Consider the following 27,020-nt stretch of genomic DNA (forward strand, 5'->3'; position numbering starts at 1 on the left):
CAACAAAGCCTGCCCTATAAATAGCATAGAAGAGGCTGGGAACAGCAGAGAGAACAGTGCCAGCGCAGCAGAGCGGCGGATACCCAGGACAATAGCGCCCAGCACACAGGACCATGCCTTTCCTAGGACAGGACTGGAGGTCTCCCGGCCAGAACTGGGTGAAGACTGACGACGGCTGGAAACGGTTCCTGGAGGAACACAGCAACTTTGTCAGTGACATCAACAGGTCAGTAATGACAAATACAATCCTTCCGATGCAGAAATCCCATCTATACGAGGGGGATTATCTACGCCATAGTCAAGGACATAGCTCTGTCTATAGATGTAGCAGAGCTGGATTTGTAATCCGTCTCTAACGAGCTGCGTTGTTCGTGTATTGCGTAAGACAACAAACAACACACACAGCTCTGCTGCCTCTGATAAAGACGACACTACTTAGCTCTGCTACATCTAATAGTCCTACATCGTGCAGAGGGATCGCTCTTTCCATGGTGCTCCTAAGAGCTTACAATCTAGATTGTACAAAAATAACGTCTGGAGTACAACCCATGTCATCTAGAAGGGCTATATTAGGGGCATAGAGCCTGCTGGGAGTTGTAGTTTTGCAACAGCTGGAGAGGAGATGAGACTGTTTCAGTTTGGTGCAATGCAGTTACATTGTATCAGCGCAGCAGCAGAATGTCTAACGAGGATGACCTGCGACCCTTCCAACTACAAGTCTCAGCATCCTCAGCCAGGGTCACGTTCCGGCGAGCCGTTGTTGTTGTACAGGGATGCTGATGGGGCAGGCAGTGACGGCCGCCTCCGGAGCCCGAGCTTTCTAGAGATCCGTTCCTTCCCTGTGATCCCAGCTATGTTGTTTTTGTTTCCCTTCAGAATAAGCATGTGACCTGCAATGCCCACTGCTGCCCTGCAGGTGGCGGTAGAGCGACCGCTGACTGAATGCCTGGCACGGCGCCCGCCGCAGGGTGACATTGCCCAGAACGGTTGGCAGCTGTTGTCACCCTGTATGCGGTGACGATGCACAGGGACGGGGGCTCTGGAACGTAGGAGAGCAGCGCTGACATTGCGCAAATGTTTTCATTGAAGAGAATATACGTATAATTTACGACATCCTTTATGAGCAATAGATTCTAAACAGTGTCCTCGGCTGACGTAACGTACCGTAGTCTATGATGAAACGCTGCGGGACCCCTGTGCCAATGATCTGTGGGGGTCCCAGACATAGGATCCCCATGCGATACATAGGACTATGGTCACACGTCCCATTAAAGGGGTATTCCGCTTGTAGAAACCTATCCTCTCTCCCCTCAGATTGTAGGGGGTCTTACATAACTTTCTATAACCAGAATACCCCTTTAATGACAATGTATTCCCATTTAGGACGATGCTATATCGCAGGGATGGCCAACCTGCGGCTCTCCAGCTGTTGCAAAACTACAACTCCCAGCATGCCCAGTCTGCCTACAGCTATCAGCCTACAGCAGGGCTTGGTGGGAGTTGTAGTTTTACAACAGCTGGAGAGCCGCAGGTTGGCCAGCCCTGCTGTATCGCAACGAGTCGACCATAACCCACGATAATCAAATAAAACAGGAGCGTCCTTTAGATTGCAAGCTCTTGGGGTCAGGAAAATCACAGAAATGGTTACACAGTACATCGTGTTACAGAGCAGCAACCTCCGGCTGTTCGGGAACTACAACTCCCAGAATCCTCCTTTCACTTCTATGGGAGTTACAAGTACAGCCAAGCAATTGTGCATGCTGGGAGTTGTAGTTTCACAGCAGCCTCAGTGCCGGAGGTAGCAGGCTCTCAGGATCCCTAATGGACATCTACATATTGTAAACTGACTCCATCAGTTCTCTTTCCCGTCCTGATCGTTTGCTACAATGTGTCAGCGCAGTTAACATGGAGTCCAATCACAGAGGATTGTCTAGACTGGATACAAGGGTCACGAAACCTCAGCTGTAAAAAGAAAAACATTCGATCTGTACCGGTATAGATTGTGGATGCAAGCAAGAATGTTTCCATTCGCTGACAAAAGCAGAGATCTTGAAACATAAACAATGTGAGAAAGTTTCGGAATGTGTCATTGTGCAGTGATTACGGTGACACAATGCCAGAAAACAGCCCGTAAATCATTAGCGCCATGTCATGGCCGGGGATACGGGGCCTCATGTCTGCAAACTGCCCCACACCGGCCTCGTGTCCATAACAGCCAATCAGAGTCCATGTTTCATTTTTTGGCAGCAGCTTAAGACATGAAAGCTGAGCTCTGATTGGTTGCTTACTCCTTTTATTAGAGAGCAGTATTCGGCTATTCAGTTGTTGTAAAACTACAACTCCCAGCATGGAGCTGGCCGTGAATGATCTTTTTTTGCAGGAGTGGGTATAGTTCTCCATAGGGAAACTACAGTCATAACTCCCATCATTGTAGGTATCTTAAGGACCAGCACAGCCGGCGGGGGAAGATCTCCCGGACTACGACCGGCTGAATGTCCTTAGATTCGTCACTTTCTGGCCACACTACATGTTATTTATAGACCTCGGGCCCTAGGGTTGATCCTGCTGACAGTCCTTGCCTCTGGTGACCTGCCTTTGTGTTGTGTAAGAGATGACGTGTGACAATGACAATCTTTCCGCTTGTTAAAAGTCCTTTTTTACTGGGAAATCTGGGTGGCGACCACTACGGCTGCCGTCCCAGCGCTCACCCAGCTTTCCTAGGTGCCCGAATGATATATCCCCTCTAGGCAGTGATACATTCCTGATGTCGTCTCATTCACTTAAAGGGGTTTTCCGAGACTTAAATACTGATGGCCTATCCTCTGGAAAGGTCATCAGTATCTGATCGTACCCGAGAAGGCACCGGCACTTGCAGTAGCGCCGCCGCGTGTGATGTCACGTTCATCGGTCACGTGGCCTAGGCGCAGCTCAGCCCCATTAAAGTGAATGGGGCTGAGCTGCAATACCAAGCATGGCCACTGCACCATGTACGGCGCTGTGCTTGGTTTGCTGAGAAGAGGCCGCTGCGCTACTGTGAGCATCGGTGCCTTCTGAAATAGCTGATCAGCAGGGGTCCCGGGTGTCAAACCCCCACCACATACTGATGACCTATCCTTTGGGAAAAAAAACAAAAGTAAAAAAAAAACTCTCGGAAAACCCCTTTAAGTGAAAATAAGCTGCAATACCAGACACAGCCTGTGGACAGTGGTGGCGCTGTAAGAAAGGAGCCATGTTTTTCTTAAAACTTTATACATACCCTTTAAAAACAAACTTCACGCCAACTCTGATCCTATGAGTTTCCACCTATAAATCGCAGAGCTGAACTTTCCCCTATGCGGGAAAGGCCTATCATGCTACTCATCCTGAGCTTACTGCTTCATGAATATAATTCTAGAATTAGAGGTTGGCTGTTTGCTACCATACTTAAATTGGCGGCACAGCAGAATAAGGCAGCAGGGTGCATAATGGGAGTTTTACCACTAAACCTGAAAAAGACGCCATTTCAGCTGTCTCCCCCCCCCCCCCCCATTCTTTGTGATGTAGTGGATCTGCCTCCTAGTGCTATTGGCCTTGTTACAAAAGAAGGGATAAACCATTTGAAAATTAGGGGTGTCCATCAGGCTGCACCACAGAATTTGCTTTATGTGATGTGTAATCCTGTCAGGAATCCATCTGGCTCCGACATATCGTTCCCTCTCTTATGTAACCTATTGTTGGGCAATATTCGGGATAATAGAAGAATTTGTGTGCACGGCAGGAGCGCGGTTGTTGGCCCCCATGCCGCTGTCAAAAAAGGATCCTTTTTAGGACTGTATTCACAGTAACACTTTTTTATTTATTTATTATTTAAAGGGCATCTCCATATTTATTACATTATATCTATTTATCTAAAGGCATCGTACATGATAATACTTGGGGTTCTGCAGCAACTTGCCGGGAGAACTTAAACTGTCTGGGGTCCCGATGCAAAAACTGTACAAGGACCCACAAGGGCAGTGCGGACACTAAGAGCAAGATGTGATTGCTAGCTCCTCACCCCCATCATTATGCCCCTGGGTTTGCCCACAGTCAGTGGTACTGGTGCCTGTTGGTACATATCCCTTTAAGAGGCACTATGGGGGATACATAAGCAGCATCTGGTTGCATCTCCCACCAGTGCTTGCAAATTTGGGGCAGGAGATGCAACTATTAGATTGTCATACTGTCTCTTTAAATCAGAAATACCGACTCAGCACTGCTACACCGGCAGGTCGAGGCTTGTCTGCGTATAAGCATACATTACTGCCCTGTATTCCTGTGCTGTGAGTCATTGCAAGCTATTACAGATTCCAGGATTTCGTACCCATAGAGCGCCCCTGGCACCATGCCAGCGCTCAAGGATCCACAGCATACCAGGGGATTTAAAGGGACAGCGCCTTTTTTTTAGATTATGGAAACAAACACTATGTGTGCTCTCACCTCTCCAGTCCCCTAAAAACTAGGAGGTCTTCAAATCCTGCACAGAACCATATAAAATATGCTAAGATCAGCCTAGGTGAATGTTTCCATTCACCGACTGCAAGCAGAAAACCTGAAAACTGTGAGGATCGGCATGCTATGTCAAGCAAGTCCAAGGGTAGCTTAGGAATTTGGAGTAATCTGCAGGCAGATCCCCTACACAGTCAGTGGACGGGCTCCCCCACACATTTTACTGTCGCTGATACATTGAAGCAAATTACCAGGACAGGAAGAGAATTTGTGCTGCCATGTTTATAGTTATAGCAAACCCTCAGCCATGAGATGTTGCCATTCACTGACATCATGCAGAGATGTTGAAAATGGCGAGGCACTGAATTTCATAGTTGTATAATTTTACATTATAGAAGGATCAAAGGGGTTTGTGCCACCCGGATAGGTGATACGTGATGGATGGTTGGGAACCCCCACCATGAAGACAGCGGGGGTCATCTGAATGGCGGGACGGTGGCGCATGCGCAGGCGCTCCATACATTTTCCATAGGACTGCCAGCAATAGCGCTGTACTCAGTCCCATAGAGAATGAATGGACAGCAGCGCACATGCCTGACTGTCACGTCATGGGTCATGGGGGGACTCGAGGGCCCCGGTTCTCATGATCAGTGGGGATCCCTGCAATCAAACATTTAAGAAGTTATGGAGGGACAAACAACCCCTTTAAACTCTATTAACCTACAACATGTCCCCCCCCCCCCCCCCCTCCGCCATATTGTCTTGTATATGGTCCGGTCTGACAGATGGATCTCTGTGTCTTTCCAGCTATTGCCATGTGGAGAACAACGTGGAGAACAATAAGGAGAACCTCATTACTAACCTCAACTACGACAGCGCCGCCAAGAAGAGAAAGAAGGACCTCCTCAACAACAATACAAAGACACGATGTAAGTGACCGTACAGCAGGGCGCGTCCACCCGTCTATGAGCAGCGTTCTCAGGGTTAATCATACAGAAGCCCATTATACCGCACTGTATAGGACTGATACATGACCATTATACTGCAGTGTATAGGACTGATACATGACTATTATACCGCACTGTATAGGACTGATACATGACCATTATACTGCACTGTATAGGACTGATACATGACCATTATACCGCACTGTATAGGACTGATACATGACCATTACACTGCACTGTATAGGACTGATACATGACCATAATACTGCAGTGTATAGGACTGATACATGACCATTATACTGTAGTGTATAGGACTGATACATGACCATTATACTGCAGTGTATAGGACTGATACATGACCATTATACCGCACTGTATAGGACTGATACATGACCATTATACTGCACTGTATAGGACTGATACATGACCATAATACTGCAGTGTATAGGACTGATACATGACCATTATACCGCACTGTATAGGACTGATACATGACCATTATACCGCACTGTATAGGACTCATACATGACCATTATACCGCACTGTATAGGACTGATACATGACCCTCATACTGCAGTGTATAGGACTGATACATGACCATTATACTGCAGTGTATAGGACTGATACATGACCATTATACTGCAGTGTATAGGACTGATACATGACCATTATACTGCAGTGTATAGGACTGATACATGACCATTATATTGCAGTGTATAGGACTGATACATGACCATTATACTGCAGTGTATAGGACTGATACATGACCATTATACTGCAGTGTATAGGACTGATACATGACCATTATACCGCAGTGTATAGGACTGATACATGACCATTATACCGCACTGTATAGGACTGATACATGACCATTATACTGCAGTGTATAGGACTGATACATGACCATTATACTGCAGTGTATAGGACTGATACATGACCATCATACTGCAGTGTATAGGACTGATACATGACCATCATACTGCAGTGTATAGGACTGATACATGACTATTATACCGCACTGTATAGGACTGATACATGACCATTATACTGCACTGTATAGGACTGATACATGACTATTATACTGCACTGTATAGGACTGATACATGACCATTATACTGCACTGTATACGACTGATACATGACCATTATATTGCAGTGTATAGGACTGATACATGACCATTACACTGCACTGTATAGGACTGATACATGACCATTATACTGCACTGTATAGGACTGATACATGACTATTATACTGCACTGTATAGGACTGAAACATGACCATTACACTGCAGTGTATAGGACTGATACATGACCATTATACTGCACTGTATAGGACTGATACATGACCATTATACTGCACTGTATAGAACTGATACATGACCATTATATTGCAGTGTATAGGACTGATACATGACCATTATACTGCAGTGTATAGGACTGATACATGACCATTATACTGCACTGTATAGGACTGATACATGACCATTATACTGCAGTGTATAGGACTGATACATGACCATTATACCGCACTGTATAGGACTGATACATGACCATTATACCGCACTGTATAGGACTGATACATGACCATTATATTGTAGTGTATAGGACTGATACATGACTATTATACCACACTGTATAGGACTGATACACGACCATTACACTGCAGTGTATAGGACTGATACATGACCATTACACTGCAGTGTATAGGACTGATACATGACCATTATACTGCAGTGTATAGGACTGATACATGACCATTATACCGCAGTGTATAGAACTGATACATGACCATTATACTGCAGTGTATAGGACTGATACATGACCATTATACCGCACTGTATAGGACTGATACATGACCATTATACTGCAGTGTATAGGACTGATACATGACCATCATACTGCAGTGTATAGGACTGATACATGACTATTATACTGCAGTGTATAGGACTGATACATGATCATTATACTGCACTGTATAGGACTGATACATGACCATCATACTGCAGTGTATAGGACTGATACATGACCATCATACTGCAGTGTATAGGACTGATACATGACTATTATACTGCAGTGTATAGGACTGATACATGACCATTATACTGCAGTGTATAGGACTGATACATGGCCATTATACTGCACTGTATAGGACTGATACATGACCATTATACCGCAGTGTATAGGACTGATACATGACCATCATACTGCAGTGTATAGGACCGATACATGACCATTATACCGCACTGTATAGGACTGATACATGACCATTATACTGCAGTGTATAGGACTGATACATGACCATCATACTGCAGTGTATAGGACTGATACATGACTATTATACTGCAGTGTATAGGACTGATACATGATCATTATACTGCACTGTATAGGACTGATACATGACCATCATACTGCAGTGTATAGGACTGATACATGACCATCATACTGCAGTGTATAGGACTGATACATGACTATTATACTGCAGTGTATAGGACTGATACATGACCATTATACTGCAGTGTATAGGACTGATACATGGCCATTATACTGCACTGTATAGGACTGATACATGACCATTATACTGCAGTGTATAGGACCGATACATGACCATTATACCGCACTGTATAGGACTGATACATGACCATCATACTGCACTGTATAGGACTGATACATGACCATTACACTGCACTGTATAGGACTGATACATGACCATTATATTGCACTGTATAGGACTGATACATGACCATTACACTGCACTGTATAGGACTGATACATGTCCATTACACTGCAGTGTATAGGACTGATACATGACCATTATACTGCACTGTATAGGACTGATACATGACCATTATACTGCACTGTATAGGACTGATACATGACCATTATACTGCAGTGTATAGGACTGATACATGACCATTATACCGCAGTGTATAGGACTGATACATGACCATCATACTGCAGTGTATAGGACCGATACATGACCATTATACCGCACTGTATAGGACTGATACATGACCATCATACTGCACTGTATAGGACTGATACACGACCATTATACTGCACTGTATAGGACTGATACATGACCATTATATTGCAGTGTATAGGACTGATACATGACCATTACACTGCAGTGTATAGGACTGATACATGACCATTATACTGCACTGTATAGGACTGATACATGACCATTACACTGCAGTGTATAGGACTGATACATGTCCATTACACTGCAGTGTATAGGACTGATACATGACCATTACACTGCACTGTATAGGACTGATACATGACCATTACACTGCAGTGTATAGGACTGATACATGACCATTATACTGCAGTGTATAGGACTGATACATGACCATTATACTGCACTGTATAGGACTGATACATGACCATTATACCGCAGTGTATAGGACTGATACATGACCATCATACTGCAGTGTATAGGACCGATACATGACCATTATATTGCACTGTATAGGACTGATACATGACCATTATATTGCACTGTATAGGACTGATACATGACCATTACACTGCACTGTATAGGACTGATACATGTCCATTACACTGCAGTGTATAGGACTGATACATGACCATTATACTGCACTGTATAGGACTGATACATGACCATTATACTGCACTGTATAGGACTGATACATGACCATCATACTGCAGTGTATAGGACTGATACACGACCATTATACTGCACTGTATAGGACTGATACATGACCATTATACTGCACTGTATAGGACTGATACACGACCATTATACTGCACTGTATAGGACTGATACATGACCATTATATTGCAGTGTATAGGACTGATACATGACCATTACACTGCAGTGTATAGGACTGATACATGACCATTATACTGCACTGTATAGGACTGATACATGACCATTACACTGCAGTGTATAGGACTGATACATGACCATTATACTGCAGTGTATAGGACTGATACATGACCATTATACTGCACTGTATAGGACTGATACATGACTATTATACTGCACTGTATAGGACTGATACATGACCATTATACCGCACTGTATAGGACTGATACATGACCATTATACTGCAGTGTATAGGACTGATACATGACCATTATACTGCAGTGTATAGGACTGATACATGACCATTGTACTGCAGTGTATAGGACTCATACATGACCATTATACTGCAGTGTATAGGACTCATACATGACCATTATACTGCAGTGTATAGGACTCATACATGACCATTATACTGCACTGTATAGGACTGATATTTTGGTCCAGAATGTTCTTTCAGCTTTATATGACTTTGTTTTCTTTCTCAAACAGATTTCTACCAAGAGAAGTGGATCTATGTGCACAAAGGAAGCACCAAAGAGGTAAGAACAGGATTGCCGGACCTGCACAGAAGCTGATCATCATGGTATTCACTATTTATCTACTCTGTGTGATACCAGGCATAGAACTGCAGTCAGGTTGTATGATAGCAGCAGGAGTGGAGTGTGCTGATTCTGTAAGGAGCAGTGACTAGTTACTATAGTAATAATTATAGAGGAGGGGGACTATGGTGCAGGTGACAGGAACCATGGCATGAAGTTGGTGTGGATAGAAAACTCTGTGGCTAATTATATCATAGGAGTGATGATAACAGCAGGAGAAGAGTGTACTGATCTCACGGGAGGCAGTGACCTGACCACATGATTATTCTAGTGAGGACAATGCAGCATGTAAAAGGGGCAGAGATACAATTCATAGCCATCCAGATGAAAAGAAAAATGAAAGCAGCAGGAGAGAAGTGTGCTGCTCATGTAGGAGACAGTGACTTTTGTGAATGCTTTAAGCCAGGCATGTCCAAACTGCGGCCCTCCAGCTGTTGCAAAACTACAACTCCCAGCATGCCTGGATAGCTTACAGCTATTATGGCATGCTGGGAGTTGTAGTTTTGCAACAGCTGGAGGGCCACAGTTTGGACATGCCTGCTTTAAGCAAAGACTAGGTTGCAGATTCATTTTGTGGGAGGCAGAGACCCATCCAATGACTTGGTTATATTGGAGAGAAGAGGGTTCCAGGTGATACCTTGAGCATCTTAAATTGTGGGTTTACAAATATAGTAGCCTGGTATAAGGGCATAACTAGGAAAATCTGGGCCCCATAGCAAATTTTTGAATGCCCTCTTAGTGTATCACACAGTAGTTATGACTATTTAATGCCCCCTCACAGTAGTGAGCGGGCACGATGATAGCACTGAATTGCACCTGCTGGAGAGAGGACAGGCCATGGAATGAGGCCCAGGGCATAATGGATGATAGACTTCCATCCCGGCCTCACCTTGACACACACATATGGTGGTAATCGTTATTACTGTGTGCGTGTGTGTGCGTGTGTACTGGCAGGTAAGGCACAGACCTAATAGCCTGGGCCACCATGCTACTGTCAGTCCTATAGCAGCCGCTGCTACAGCAGTAGTTTCCTTCATGGCCTAGTAGATAATTGAAATCATAACTTCAAAAGGAGAGGAGTGTGTTGATTTTGTGGAAGGCAGTGACCTTCCCAATGACGTGATTGAGGGTTAGGCTGCCTATGACAAGAGAAATGTCATGAAGTAGGTGGGAATTAAATATGAAGTCAACAAGCTTATGGGAGTGATGGCATCAACAAGAGAGGAGTGTGTTGATTTTGTAGAAGGCAGTGACCTGCCCAATAATGTGATTGAGGGTTAGGCTGCCTATGACAAGAGAAATGTCGTGAAGTAGGTGGGAATTAAATAATCAGCAAGCTTATGGGAGTGATGGCATCAACAAGAGAGGAGTGTGTTGATTTTGTGGAAGGCAGTGACCTGCCCTTTTATTATGACTTAGGGCTGGACAACACAGGACAGTGTCATTACATATGTAAAGGAAAGTAGACAAGCGGAGGTTACAAATAAAGGGCTCATGCACACGACCGTATCTATTTTACGGTCCGCAAAGCACTGATCCGCAAAAATAACATGTGACGTCCGTGTTACATCCGCATTGTAACAATGCCTGTCCGCAAAACAAACATGTTCTATTTTTGGGCGGAACGGACTTGTGGACATACGGATACAGAATGCACATGGAGTCATTTCCCTTTTTTATGCGGCCCCATTGAAATGAATGGTTTTGCATACGGCCCGCGAATATAAACGATACGGACACAGACAAAAAAGTAAGTTCATGTGCATGAGCCCTAATGGTGGAATACGGGACAGTCCAGGAATTTCCAAATTCTTCTCTGTTTCTACAGCGTCATGGGTACTGCACTCTGGGTGAAGCTTTCAACCGCTTGGATTTCTCCACTGCCATCTTGGATTCCCGGAGCTTCAATTACGTCGTACGAGTAAGTATCCATCGGTGGAATTTGAATTTAAAAAATGTCTCCTGTTAGCAGAGGCGTCACTAACCTGAGCCCCAGTGCAAAATCTATAACAGGGCCCCTCCACTTACAAAACTGATGTCTATATATGCAGAAAAGTGGTGGACACCTCAGGGACCAGGAACTGGGTCCAACGGGTAATCTCTGCACCCCGTATAGTTACACCCATGCCGGCCAGTATGCATTATGGGGACTGAGGAGCAGCAGGGGCATATCCTGAAGTGGCCTTAGCAAAAAATTTACTAAATGATGAGTTTGTTGACTATTCCATTGTCCAAGCAGCCTCCATTATAGACCAGGGGCGACCATTATTTTGTCCGGCATTTTCCACAATAATATTTACCTTGGTCTTGGCAGGCACGGTGGCGCGTGTGCCATCCTAGGAGCATCTGTGTAATCACACTGAGTAACCAGAAGCTTTGTGTATTCATCTCAATAACAAGAATCCCATGTGTCCTGGCAGCCGCGCCGGACGGGCTATAAATCACATCACCGTGCCCTGGCTGGCCGGCAGAAGAAGGCCTTCTCCTACTTGCTTAGTTTCCTTGGCTGCCGTTTGTGTGCGGCCATAGTGTAAATGTGTCTTCTTTTAAAAAAAATTCCAAAATGTCGTCAAGTATCACCATCTGATCTCTCACTGGGGCCAATTACCTTATCAGTTTGTTATTGGATTTTGGGAGGAAACCTGAGACCCAGGAGGAGATCCACACCAACCTGAGGAGAACATACTATATCTATGGAAGATCTTAAACCATGATATAGGTAGAGCTTGGTTTTAGGAGATGAGACTTACTAGTGTCCTCCCTGGTTAGTCTCTTTATGAACTGACCCATCTGTGTGAGGAAAAGGAACAGCTGTCATTTGACTGCAGCTCTATTCTGATTAAGGGGGTTGTCCCGAGATATACACTAAGAGAATGAATGCTTGAGTCCCTCAGGACCCCAATGGCCCCAGCACTTGGACCCCCACTGATCAGATACACTGTACCTATCCCTTATACTATGGATATACCCCAACCCCTTTAAGGAACAGCAGTCAAGATACACCTGAAGAAGAGCTGAGCTATGAGGTTTACATAGAGTAGAGAAGGACCCATAGCCAAATTGAAAATGGGGCCCCAGCTCCTGCAGATGGGTATAAAGGGCCCAGGGCTTGCTTGTCCCCTACCCTTTTTTAAGCCTTATACAACATACGGCCAGCATGATCCGTGCCATTCCTGTAGAGAGGTAGGCGCCCATACAGCCAAATCCACCGATTTCGGCAGGATTGGACGACAGTCTAATGCCTATGGTGGTGTTCTGACTCTCCCCCGATGTGGGGGAAAGAAAGGTCAGGCATGTTGAATTTCAGTATGCCTGAAAGAAAGGAGATGAGCCCCCGCCAGCAGTGCCTGGTAGTAGCTTAGTTCCCTCGCTGCTTTGCTCTGTGTGGCAGATGACATCACCTCTGATGATGTCACCTTCGCATGATATAACCTGGAGGCAAAATGATACCATGCCTTTCAATACTGAGCTCATGTTTTTTCAGTAAGGTATACAGTATATTAAAGTAAATCTGCAGTCGTGAAAGAGTTAAAGGGGTTATCCAACCCCTATAATGACTCCCCCAATGACTGGGCACAGGTTATACTTACCCCGCTCCCTGGCACCCGCGTTGCTTCTGATCCCCGCACGGCCGCCGCTGCATCTCCCAATCGAGCGGATCAACACATCCGGCGACGGTGCCAATAGCAGGCTGCGAAGAGGACGAGCCTCCCTAGCATCGTGGGTGATGCAGCTGAGGCCGTGCGGGGATCAGGAGCGACGCTGGTGCTGGGGAGCGGGGTAAGTATAACTTATATGAGGAGCCCGGGCATTGAGCGGGTCGTTATAGGGGTTGGATAACCCCTTTAAGGGGCAGATAATAATCTTACATTAAAGGGGTCTTCCATGAGTAGAACTTTAATGGCGTATCCTCAGGAGAGGTTACCAATATCTGATCTGTGGGGGTCTGACACCTGGCAGACGCTGCGGCCTCTTCCTAGACCAGTGACTCAATTGAATGGGCCTAGACTGCAATACCAAACACCACCACTATACAATGTACGGCACTGTGCTTGATATGCTGTGAGGAGGCTGCAGCGCTCATCGGAGTACTGCAGCCTCTTCAAACAGCTGATGGAAGGGGTGGTGGTGATGGGAGTCGGACCCCCACCAATCAGATATTCATGACCTATCCTGAGGCTAGACCATCAATATTCTACCCATCAATAGTCTACTCCCAGAAAACCCCCTTTAAAAAGTACCGTCATGCAAAACACACATTTTCTTACTCATCGTGAAGTCAGTGTCTCTGAGTTGCAGTACCGAACCCAACCTGTGGACAGGTGTGGCGCTGTTATAAGTGAAAGGCAGCCATCTTTTTCTAATCCTGCACAACCCCTTTAAGGTGAAGCAGTTTCTGAACTGCAGAGATAACAGCGCTCTGTCCACCCCGAGGCTGAGGAAACAGGACTTGACTACATGACTCTATGCCAGTTCCCCATATTAATCCCCATGGCACTGGGGAAAACATCTGTGCAAATTTTTATTTTTTTTTAACATACTTTTTTGACTGACGAAGCTGAGGTGATGAATCATCCATCCAGTGCGATCCACGAGCCTGTCCACCGTCCACCTCATTAATCTAGAAGCCAGAACGAATCCATCAATATCTCGTCGCACCTCAGGATATAATAAAACGGCCATCATCCTCTCCAAGATCCCATTGAAGAGCGCTGTTATTAAATACTTGTATTCCCCATGAACTAACAGTACTGGAGCCTGTTCTCTCAGAGCTCTGCTTTGTGCCGTCCCTCTGTTATTCCTCCTGGAAATGGATGCCTGACGGCTGGGCAGCGTCCTTCCCCTCGTCCACAGGGCACGTCCCTATGCAGCACTGCTTTGACAGTATCAGACACTGTGTGGACACCCCTCATCAGAAGGCTGAATGGTAACACCCATCTGTCAATTTATTCATACAGTTCCAGTAGGTATAACAGAGGAACAGCACAAGTATTGACGAACACAGCTCCTCTTTAGCCACAGGATCCTGACAGGTGCGGGCCCCACTTCTGAGATCTGACATCTCCTGAAGGCCACGTCCGCAGGTTGTTCCCAAGGTTGTGCTTGTGTTCTCTGGTGTCAGTCACAAATCCGGTCGCTGACAACCCGTAGGGTAACGCATTGCAGGAATGTTTTTTTTGCTTGTTTGGTCACCGCAGATTTTTTTTAAATCTCATGCTGGTGGGTACCCGGGGGGATGGGCTGCTGACCGCCCCTGGAGGGAAGACTTGTACTGGCTTGTGCAATGGAAATGGAACCTGATCGTGCACTGAGTCACGCTGCTGGTGTCCCAGTGACAAGTCACATGCATGTGACTGTGCAGAGTGACGGCTGCAGGTGGACGACACTTGGTGATGGGGCTGCCAGGTGCACACAGGAGCTTAGCCTCTCGTAACGGATCTATTTTCCATGTGATTTTACGCCGTGCCGGGCGCCCACGCCGTAATCTCAGGAACTTTCAGTAGTAAATAAATAGAGTCCGACGCGTCCCTCCCTGTGTCCTACTGCAGCGTGTATAGTCCTGGTGCCATGTGCCAGTGTTGTGCTGGACTGCGGTGCACTGGGTTGCATAAGGTTCAGGGGGATAAAGTTGCTTAATATCATCCGACATGTTGGAAACCCTTTTCTAGCACAAAGGTAAACTTGGCGGGATGCCAGGGACCTTTGTGCTTTGGGGAACAAGGGAGGGTCGGGTACTCAAGTGGTGGATTGTGCAATTATAAGCAGATGTTACCCTGAAAATTGAGATAAGCTTCTGTCTATGCCCACCTTAAAAGGCACTTGTCAATAAGATCAACCCTATTAAACCAGGTATACTGCCTGGAAGGGTTGATCCTGCTGATTAAAATGATACCTGTCTTGTAAAAATCGGATGCAGCGTTCCTGAGAAAAAAAGACCTTTATTCTTCATACCAACAGGGGCTTTAGTGCACCGAGAGGTGTGGCCAGCACTGGAAAAAGGAGGAGCACTGTGGGGCTAGACTCCGCCCCTCGGTGCCCTGATGTCCTCGTTTGTATAAAGAATAAAAGTCTTTTTTCTCAGGAACGCCACAACCGATTGCCACAAGACAGGTGTCATTTTAATCAGCAGAATGAACCCTACCAGACAGTGTGCCAGGCTTAATGGGGTTGATCCTGCTGATATGTGCTCTTTAAAGGTGTACTTTCCCCTCTAGGATCAGTTGAACCTGGGGGGGGGGGGAGAGGCAAGCATTGATTTCGATAGGGAATGTAAACTATTTCAACCTCTGGGCCCCTGTCTTATTGATAATTGAGGGTCCCGAAGGTAGGACCTTCACTTACCAGGCATTTATGCCATATTTTGTGAAAGGTAATGCCCTTTTAAAAAGCATTTCACCCTTAAATTAAATAAAAAAACATAATTTAGTAAATGTATTTTCCACTTTTTCTTATATGTCTTGCTTGGAAAGCTGGGTGACAACCAAATATACCACCATTACAGTGTTTGCCTGAGTTGTCAGTTAGCTTTCCCTAGCTGGACTGCAACATGCGGAATGGATCACTGCATATGTGACCACTAGTGTTGAGCGAATCAAAGTATCTGAAGTGGACTTCGGTCCGAATTTCAGGAAAAATTTGATTTGTCACGAAGCTGTAGTTCCTCGCACTTCGTGGTAACGAATCAATTTTTCCTAAAATGGTGGCCGAAAATTAAAAAAAATTATACTCACCTCACCCACTTGCTCGCGGAGAGGCCGTCCTCTTCCGTCTTGATTGAAGAAAAACCCGCCAAAGGACCTGCAGTGAGTGTGATGACGTCACCACGTGATCACGCTGTGCGTGCAGTGACATCATCAGTAATGACATCACCGCGCGCGCCCAGCATGATCATGTGGTGACGTCATTATGCTTACCGCAGATCATTTGGCGGGTTTTCATTTTTTTTTAACCCCTGATTAACCCCTGAAAGGCTTAATGTGAGTCACAGATGCTAAATGACGGGGATACAATGGATACAATGGAAAGCGATTTGTGACAAAGTAATTTGTAACAAATCGAATTTCTTGCCGAAGCTCAACAAAGACAAATTTTTCAAAACTTGGCTCATCTCTACTGACAACCCTTGTTGGCTCTGTAACGGTGGTCACACTGGTTGTCACCCTGTTCTCCCAGCTGTAACCCATAGCAACTAGTGATGTATTTCTGTTGATTAGATGGTAATTTGTACGTTTGTGATATTTTTAACTATTTCTTCTCTCTCCTCAGCTCTTAGAACTGATTGCTAAGTCCCAGCTGACGTCCCTGAGCGGCATCGCCCAGAAGAATTACATGAACATACTGGAGAAGGTGGTGCTGAAAGGTACGGGCACAATATCTGCCGGGATTCCCGCCCAGCTGAAACGAGCGCCAATCGGCGATGCAACGAGCCAATCATCGATTGCCGATCGGTGATGATGATATAACAGGTCGATCAGCCTGAAAGCGGGCAAACGATCGTTTGTACGATCATTTGTTCCCTTCAGTTTGCACATTGTTGGCAGCACAATCGATGATTTGACGTCATCTTCAGGGAAACCATCAGCTAGTGTTCAATTCCCCTGCAGTGCCCCCGCAGGTGAAAATAAGCATTACATACTGTCCAGTAGTTCTCATTAAAAAGGATGTGTCGGGTCCTCCAGAGCGATGGACGCTCTCTGCTCTGGCTGATAGATGGAGATCCTGAATCGGGACCCCTTCCTATTAATTCAGAATTTCACAGGACGGTATCTGAATATATAATTTTTAACCCAGAGAAACCCTGAAAAGAGGTTTTACCATCTTTATGTCATGAATGCATTATCACTGCAACATACCTTGTGTTTGAAATAACATTCTAAGATATCTGTTTGCTGTCAATGAATGGAAACATTTTTGGATTGAAAATCCAAACAGACCTTGTAGGCAGTTTGATACAATGTATGAGTGCAGGTAAAATGTATCAGCCTGGTGTCCAAGCTGTGACGCTCACATGGGCTTACCTACAATTGCTCCCGGCCTAAACTTAGCCAGGTGCCTACAGGAGGTCTACCCCTTAGGCCTCCTGCACACGACAGTATTTTTTAACGTCCCGCAAAACGTGGTTCCGTTGTACAGTGATCCGTGCCCGTTTTTTCTTCCGTGATTTTTGGAGGATCCACGCACATGAAAAATGAAAAAAAAAATCTAAGTCAAGTTTGCCATTGAAATGATAGGAAAAAATGGACACGGATCACAGACACGGATCATGGACGCGGATGACAATCTTGTGTGCATCCGTGTTTTTTCACAGACCCATTGATTTGAATGGGTCCGTGAACCGTTGGCCATGAAAAAAAGAGGCCAGGAAACACGGATCACGGATGCGGCTGCCAAACGGTGCATTTTCCGATTTTTCCACGGACCCATTGAAAGTCAATGGGACCGCAGAAAAACACGTTAAACGGGACAACGGCCACGGGTGCACACAACGGTCGTGTGCAGTAGGCCTTGGTGACAGGACTGACCTGTAGGAGACTTACATTACGTCAGAAGCTCCTACTGGAGGAAGAAGTTACATTTCCTCAAATGCTAAATCTTATGCCCTTATTTCATGGCAGTTCTTGAAGATCAGCAGAACATTCGTCTTATCAAGGAATTGCTGCAGACCCTGTACACGTCCCTGTGCACACTGGTGCAGGGGGTGGGCAACACTGTCCTGGTGGGCAACATCAACTTCTGGGTCCACAGAATGGAGGCCATCCTGGACTGGCAGCAGCAGCTCAACAACATCCAGATCACCCGGGTAAGATGGAGATATCAAAATATGGTAGATAGATATGAGATAGATAGATAGAAATATATGATAGATATAAGATAGACAGATATGAGATAGATGATAGATATAGATAGATAGATAGATAGATAGATAGATAGATAGATAGATAGATAGATATGAGATAGATAGATAGATAGATAGATGATAGATAGATAGATATTAGATAGATAGATAGATAGATATGAGATAGATAGATAGATAGATAGATAGATAGCTACACATAGATAGATATTAGATAGATAGATATGAGATAGATGATAGATATGAGATAGATATTAGATAGATAGATATGAGATAGATAGATAGATAGATAGATGATAGATATGAGATAGATGTGACTTGTGACTGGAAGCAGAGTTTTGTCTCAGGATCTGAGAGCGCGGTGCGGTGTCCTCATCCATTGTCTCTTCCGTCTTCAGCCCACGGGTAAAGGAATGACCTTAACAGATCTGCCCTTGTGTCTGCAACTGAACATCATGCAGAGGTTGGCGGACGGCAGGGATATCGTGTGCCTGGGCCAAGTGTCCTCCGAGCTGCAGGTTCTCAGCGAGGACCGTCTGTTGTGGAAAAAGCTCTGTCATTATCACTTCACCGAGCGGCAGGTAACTCTATCCGCCGGCACAAAACACCTTCTGTCCGCCCTTCCTTCCCTCGTTACCATAGCTGCGGTGTCCTGATCCACGATGAAGTCTCCCCAGACACCGCGTCCTCATTAACGCCCAGTTTACACCGCCTGCTCCGGAAAAAATGTACCCATCAAAGCAGATGACAATTAGCTGTATACTGTTAGTGCTCAGGGGACATGTTTTATTTCTCTCAATGGGTGTGCCCTTTGCAAGGGGCATGTCCTTCTTGCTGCAGCACTCTTCCTATGACAGCTCAGGTGGTGTGTCCTTTCTGCTGCAGCTCTCTCCCTATAACTAGTAGATAGAGCTGGGGGCAGCCAAAGGATGGAATTGGGCATGTGCGACCACCTTAGTCCTGTTACTGAGGTGGACAGAGAAATAAGGAAATGAACAAACAGCAGGTGGCGCTATACAGATAGATTTAATTAAATAACTAAGGGGCTATACTACTTTTTTAATTACATGCAATTACAAAAGTATTCAGATCCAGGAGCTGATATGAAAAATGTAGACTATTTTTCGTGGGACAACCCCTTTAATGAGATCTATGCCCATGGAATGTGATCAGATAGGAATCCGAGCCTATATAATAAATATAACACATTAATATAATATAATATAATACTACTATAAGATGTTTCCTGACCTTTCCTGATACATTTTGCCCTGTTATTTGTAGATACGTAAGAGGCTCATCATGTCAGATAAGGGGCACCTTGATTGGAAGAAGATGTACTTCAAACTGGTCCGGTGTTACCCCAGAAGAGAGCAGTATGGGGACACGCTGCAGTTCTGCCGTCACTGTCACATCTTGTCCTGGAAGGTAAGGGGCAGAGGTGATGCTGTCTGGGCGCAGGAGTTCAGCCGCAACCGCCACCCAACTTCATAGGCGCACTGCATTACATCATGGCAGATTATACGATCAGAATAATTACATTTATGAAAAGTGTCCATGGAGACCACACCATAATAACTAGAGTGCCCCCATAACAAATCCAGAGTGCGCTTCAAACACTGCCAGCCAGACTGCAAACATATTGCCAGGATACCCATCTAACAGTGCTAGCCAGAGTGCCCACAAAATGCCAGGATACCCATCTAACAGTGCCAGCTAGAGTGCCTCCATAACAGTGCTAGCCAGAGTACCCACATAATGCTAGTATACCCATCTAACAGTACCAGCTAGAGTGCCTCCATAACAGTGCTAGCCAGAGTGCCCACATAATGCCAGGATACCCATTTAACAGTGCCAGCCAGAGTGCCTCCATAACAGTGCTAGCCAGAGTGCCCACATAATGCCAAGACCAAGATACCATCTAACAGTGCTAGCCAGAGCGCCCACATAATGCCAGGATACCCATCTAACAGTGCAAGCCAGAGTGCCCACAAAATGCCAGGATACCCATCTAACAGTGCCAACTAGAGTGCCTCCATAACAATGCTAGGCAGAGTGCCCACATAATGCCAAGACCAAGATACCATCTAACAGTGCTAGCCAGAGAGCGCCCACATAATGCCAGGATACCCATCTAACAGTGCCAACTAGAGTGCCTCCATAACAGTGATAGCCAGAGTTCCCACATAATGCCATATTTCTGATAACAGTAGCAGCCTGAGTGCCTCTATAGCAGTGCTAGCAGGAGTGCATACATAATGCCAGGATACCCATCTAACAGTGCCAGCCATAGTGCCCCCAAAACAGTACTAGCCAGAGTTCCCACATAATGCCTGGATATCCATCTAACAGTGCCAGCTAGAGTGCCTCTATAACATTCCTACTCGGACTGGTAACAGAGCAGAACCAGACAAAGCCTGAATGTCGTGAAATACTGCCAGCTAGAATGCCCCCCTAGCAGTGCTGGTCAGATTGGTAACATAAAAACACCAGAGTGCAAAAGTCTCAGTATTGTGTAATAGGGCCAGCAAGAATGCAGCCTAGCAGTGCCAGCCAGTGCCCCCAGAACAGTGCTGGCCAGAGCGCCCACATAACAAAGCTGGAGTGCCTATCTAACAATACCAACAAGAGTGCCCACTTAAAGCGGTTATGCCATGAATAATGTAAAAAATGAAAATCAGACATCATGTAATACATGACAATACATTTCTAACAAAGCTAGGACCAGCCCTGTACCTCACATGGATCCAGAGATCTCCACATTTATTGCTCTGCTAGATTTATATCAAGCTGGCAGCTCAGGGGAGTGTCTTTTCTGCTGCAGCTCAGGGGGCGTGTCTCAGCTCTCCCTATCACAGCTCAGGGGGCGTGTCTCAGCTCTCCCTATCACAGCTCAAGGGGCGTGTCTCAGCTCTCCCTATCACAGCTCAGGAGGCAGTTAAGGGATGGAACTGAGCATGTGCGACCATCTCAGTGAGCAGGTCAAAGAAATAAGAAATTAAGTGACGCTATACAGATGCATTTTACTGAATAACTCAGTAGCTATACAACATTTTTAATTACATGCAGTTACAAAAGTGTTCAGATCCAGGTGCTATTTTGAAAACTGTAGAATATTTTTCATGGGACAACCCCTTTAAATGTTATTCAGAGTGTGCATATAATCGAACCTTAGAGCCTAAATTAATAAAACAGTGCCAGCTAGAATGCCCCCATAACAGAACCTGAGTGCCTAAATGACAAAGGTTGAGGATCTTACACAGTACCAGCTAGAATGCCGCCATAACAAGTCTGAGTCCCTATATAACACAGCCAAAATAGCCGAATAACATAATCAGAGTGCCTCCATAACAAAATCAGAGTGTCAGATAGTGGATCCAGCCAGCATGCAGTTATTAATATTGACTGCCACTGCCATCATTTGTTGATTACAGTGCATGTCCGCCAAGTGAGTCACACTATCACGTTTGCACGCTGGTGTACAAAAGTTTCCGATTTTGGTGCAAGTGCCGCTTTTGCACCAAAATGTGTAACTTTTTGCTGTTTTACTCCACCCTCATCACTCGCCAGTGCTCTCTTCAGTACAGTGCAGACCCCCATTATAAGGAACGGAATGAAATATTGCCGCTTATAATATCAATGCATAAAGACTGACCCCTGCTGGCCAAGCTCTGGTATTACCATTTTTGCAGAAGATAATTAATATGGGTTTGTGCCAAGTTTTAACTTATCCCTTATTCACAGGATTGGGGATAAATTAGGCTACTTTCACACTTGCGTTGTTGTTGTTTTCCGGTATTGAGATCCAGCAGAGAATCTCAATACCAGAAAAAAAAATTAAGTTTCCTTTTACTCATGCATTCTGAAATAGATCAGTTCAGGATGCATCAGGATGTCTTCCGTTCTGTCAGCATGTGACCGGACACAAAACCGCTGCAAGCTGCAATGATGACGGATCAGTTTTTTTCACCCATTGACTTTCAATGTATTTAGTCGCGGATCCGTTTTTTTGGGATTTAATTTCACACAACCACATCCTAACGGAACGGATGCCTCCTGATGTTCAAAATCAAAACGGATCTGTTTAATTCCGGTATTGAGATCCTCTGCTGGATCTCAATACCGGAATTAACAATGCAAGTGTGAAAGTAGCCTAACTGATCGGTGGGGATCTGATCGCTGGGAACCATTCCCCTAATCTGATGGAGCAGCAGGTCGAGCATGTGCAATACCAAGCACAGCCACTATACAATGGATGGTGCTGTGCTTGGTGGGCTGAGAAAAGGCAGCAATTGAACCATGAGCGGAGGTCCCGGATCCCCAACGATCAGATCAGCAGAAAAGTCTCATAAAACCCCTTTAATGGCAAACCAGACTCACCCACCATGTTATGTCTTTTATTCACAGCCACTTACCCTCCTTTTCTCCCCCCTAGGGAACAGAGCACCCCTGCACCGCAAACAACCCAGAGAGCTGCCTGGTTTCCCTGTCACCACAAGATTTCATCAATTTGTTCCGATTCTGAACCTACTGACCGGGACTTACCAGACTGAACTCCTCGGGGGCTGGGCTTAAGCTGTACATAGTGTAAATATGACACTGATCGCTGCCTCTGGAAATGGCGACATTTAGCGTAAGAGCATGTGTGAAGAACCTGGCAGATCTGGATCCAAGAAGCTGAATTGGAGGGGCTACTCTTTATATAACGTACCCCCGTGAATGTGGACCCCCATGAAATAGGCCATGACTGAACCATTATGGGATCTACTCCAAATGGCCCTTTTTTTTTTTTTTTTTTTTTACTGTAATCTACTAGAACCCCCATCCAGAGAACTTTTACGCTACAGATATTTCTACCTCTTCTTCTCCTTGAATCAACATAACTCACCCCTCTTAGAAAGGACCGAGCGCTCAGGTGTGAACAGGTGACCAACAAGAGACATTTCAAAGAAACGTCGCTGGAAAGAAATTTGCGTCGCCTGTTGTATTTGTTGCGTGGTTGCTCTCACACTACGTTCTGTGGTTTGGACTGTTGCATAGCGTTGTAGTGGTATGCATTTCCTCGGTGTCTTAACCTATTTAAAGGGGAAGCTTTGATTTCCATAAAGAAGAGTTATACAGCACTTTTTTTAGCACAAATAGTATGTATGTGTTCACACAAGATGCACTTTTTTACTTTTTTATATTGGTTTGTCTGTAAGCACAGGATAGCAGGTTTATGTATATACAGTATTTGGAAGGGTTAAAGTTAGGATGGTTTAACAAAATGGTCAATAATCCACTTTACCAGGGGGGGTTATCAGTAAATAGATATAGCAGAGGTCCTATGGCTAAAGGTTGGGTGAGGCAGGGGGTCTGGGGGCTTCATCCAAGCTTTTCATTGATGCAACGACATAAGATAATGCAATGGTGTAATACACCAGACATTACTATAATATATATAGATTATGTACAAAGCAACTCCATCTAGTGGTTGGTTGTGAATCCAGGTATAGCTTTTGTTCCGGGGCCCAGAGACTCTAGGTTATGGCTTTGCCCTTGGTCACCTCCAGTCTAAGACATGTTGGGGCTCTTTGTTTCCTGCATGTCATAGTCATGAGTATGGTGTGACCTGAGTTCTTCCTCTAGACACCTTCAATAATGGTCTCATTGTAGATCAGATTACAGTTCTTCAGGACTCTAGGAGTAAGCAGCGTCCAGACATTACTGGGGGTGGTTTATCTTCCAGGAGGAGAACAAAAGGATTGGCGTTACAATGCCCGACCCTTCTCTCCACCGGACAGGGGAGAGTCAGGAGCTCCCTTGACACATTAGATCATCAGCCAGTCCTTCCAAAAATGGTAGGTTTGGCTAAAAATAGCCTTATGTGTATGGGGGCCTTTAGATTTCAAAAGATCAGGGGTTATTGGTTCTCATTAAAGACACCTAGCGGGTGCACAGAGATTTATTTTCAGGCAATGCTCCATGGGGAAAAAAAGTATGCAAATAATGTCAGCCAACCTAGAGACTCCTCCAAAATGTCTCTGGTTTTGCTGATGAGCCAATTTGCAGACTTCAAGTCACATATATGGGTGAATAGACTCACTGATTGACCTTTAGAGAGAGTGGGTGGCAGAGATCCTCAAGGAGATGGTGGCAGAGATCCTCAAGGAGATGGTGGTAGAGGTCCTCAAAGAGATGGTGGTAGAGGTCCTCAAGGAGATGGTGGTAGAGGTCCTCAAGGAGATGGAAGCCTAAGACATGTCTCCCTATAGCTGTATGGATGATGGGTTGATGGGGGGAAGGGATCAGTCATGGTTTGTTGCACAGGATCTTTGGAGAAGGTTCAAATAATTTCCTAGGAAGTCTCCTTAACTTTACTTATGGGCTCAAGAATTGGGCAAAAGCTGTATCTGGACATGTCCTCACCTGCTGATGCGTCGATAATGGAAACCTGAAGTGCAAATGGAAGAACATGTATATGTATATTCCGCCAGGAGATTTGAAATTTTTACTTTGCACGTGACAAACATTTTTTTCTGTAAAATTGAAAATACAATATGTAAGGTCTATAGACTGGTTTTATGGTGTGCTGATGACGTCTTCTACATTTTGGGATGCTGCGGCTCTGTGATTCGTTTGGTACAGTAATTACTATGTATAGTGGATTCTGAATGTAGAAATGTCTACAAAATGTTTCATGTTTTTATCATGTTCCTATAGTGGCATATAAGGCCATACCATAGAGTGGCTACTATGGGACCCCTGGAAAATGTGGACCCAGCCCTGATTGGATTGGAACCCAGCCCTGATTGGATTGGGATCCAGACTTGGTTGGATTGAGACCCAGTCCTAGTTGGATTGGGACCCAACCCTGAATGAATTGAGATCCAGACTTGGTTGGATTGGGACCCAGCCCTAGTTGGATTGGGACCCAACCCTGAATGAATTGAGATCCAGACTTGGTTGGATTGGGACCCAGCCCTGGTTGGATTGGAACCCAGCCTTATTTGGACACCCAGCCTTGGTTGGATGGGACCCAGCGCTGATTTGATTCGGATCCAGCCTTGGTTGGACTGGGACCCAGCCTTGGCTGGATAGGGACCAAGCCCTGATTGAATTTGGATCCAGCCTTGGTTGGATTGGGATCCAGTCCTGGTTGGATTGGGACTCAGTCCTGATCGGATTGGGACCCAGCCTTGGTTGGACTGGGAACCAGCCCTGGTTGGATTGGAGCCCAGCCCAGGTTGAATTGGGACCCGGCCCTGGTTGATACCATCTCGTTGGGTGGCCATAACCTGTTCAGGACTGCCCTCTCTAGTAGAAAATACATTGGAAAGGGGTATTGGCCCAAGTGTCACGGATGGGGCAAAACAAACACTAGGCCATTCTGTCCTAGGTGACGATACCTGGCACCATAACACAGGGCCCATTTTGATATGTGGCATCTACTATTGTTATAGGGCAAATGAGGGGGTGCTTACTTTAGTGCTGATTGCTAGAGCTGGAGGTGAAGAGGTCCTGTCACCTCTCCTGACATGTCTTTTTAAGTAGCTACTTGCACTCATCATGTAGAGACAATTCTGGAGCATCTATTCTTATGACTCTAGGTTGTGCCATTCCTTTATTATTCCTGCTAGAAGTAATGAATGTACTGGTACTGGTACAGGTCCAGCTGGGTGTTAGCAGTTGGGGGTGTGTCCCTAAACAGTCTGACACTGACATCACTGATTGGATAGTGTCAGATAGTGCAGGGACACACCCACAACTGTTAACACCCATCTGGACCTTCATTGCAAACTGCTAGTAATTCACTCACAACTTCTAGAATGAAAAATAGAAGGATGCCACGTCATAAGAACAGATGCTCAGAACTGTTATTACATGGGGGATGCAAGTAGTTACTAAAACAGGAGAGGTTAGAGGTTCTCTTTAAGAGAGTAACATTGACGTTACCTAGCAACCACCCTACTTCCTGTCTGGGTGACCACCATTTGAGTAGGTTGGGTTCATGTCACAGTTGTGATGTACTATTTTTTTGTACCTTTTAAGAAGATTTTTCTCCAGATCATGTCAGACTTTGGAGGTATATATCATATATATTCTGCATCCTTAATAAATTAGCTTTTTATTTTAAAGCAGCCAAGAGATACGGCTTCGTTATATTCACTATCCACCTTATTTCTGCTGCAGCGCACAGGACTGTCCATTGGGACTGATGGTTTCCTGCTCCGAGGGTACGATAATGACACGGACCATAATGCTGTTCACCCGCCGTGACCTGTGAAATTTTTACTGTATGAACTCATACACTGCAATAAAACATGACATGTTTACATTCTC

At 45.3% G+C, this 27,020-nt stretch overlaps 1 protein-coding gene across 1 annotated transcript; it reads left to right on the forward strand.

Annotated features, from left to right (window-relative positions):
• Positions 1-27,020, forward strand: FBXO32 (F-box protein 32). Its single transcript, XM_044295831.1, has 9 exons — positions 1-226; positions 5,275-5,396; positions 9,735-9,784; positions 11,673-11,765; positions 17,111-17,204; positions 18,460-18,644; positions 19,097-19,279; positions 19,983-20,126; positions 23,134-27,020. Exons 1-9 carry the CDS (start codon positions 114-116, stop codon positions 23,221-23,223), a joined length of 1,074 nt encoding a protein of 357 aa, XP_044151766.1. The 5' UTR covers positions 1-113; the 3' UTR covers positions 23,224-27,020.

The sequence above is a fragment of the Bufo gargarizans genome, chromosome 5 (assembly GCF_014858855.1).
Source record: "Bufo gargarizans isolate SCDJY-AF-19 chromosome 5, ASM1485885v1, whole genome shotgun sequence".
NCBI lineage: Eukaryota > Metazoa > Chordata > Amphibia > Anura > Bufonidae > Bufo > Bufo gargarizans.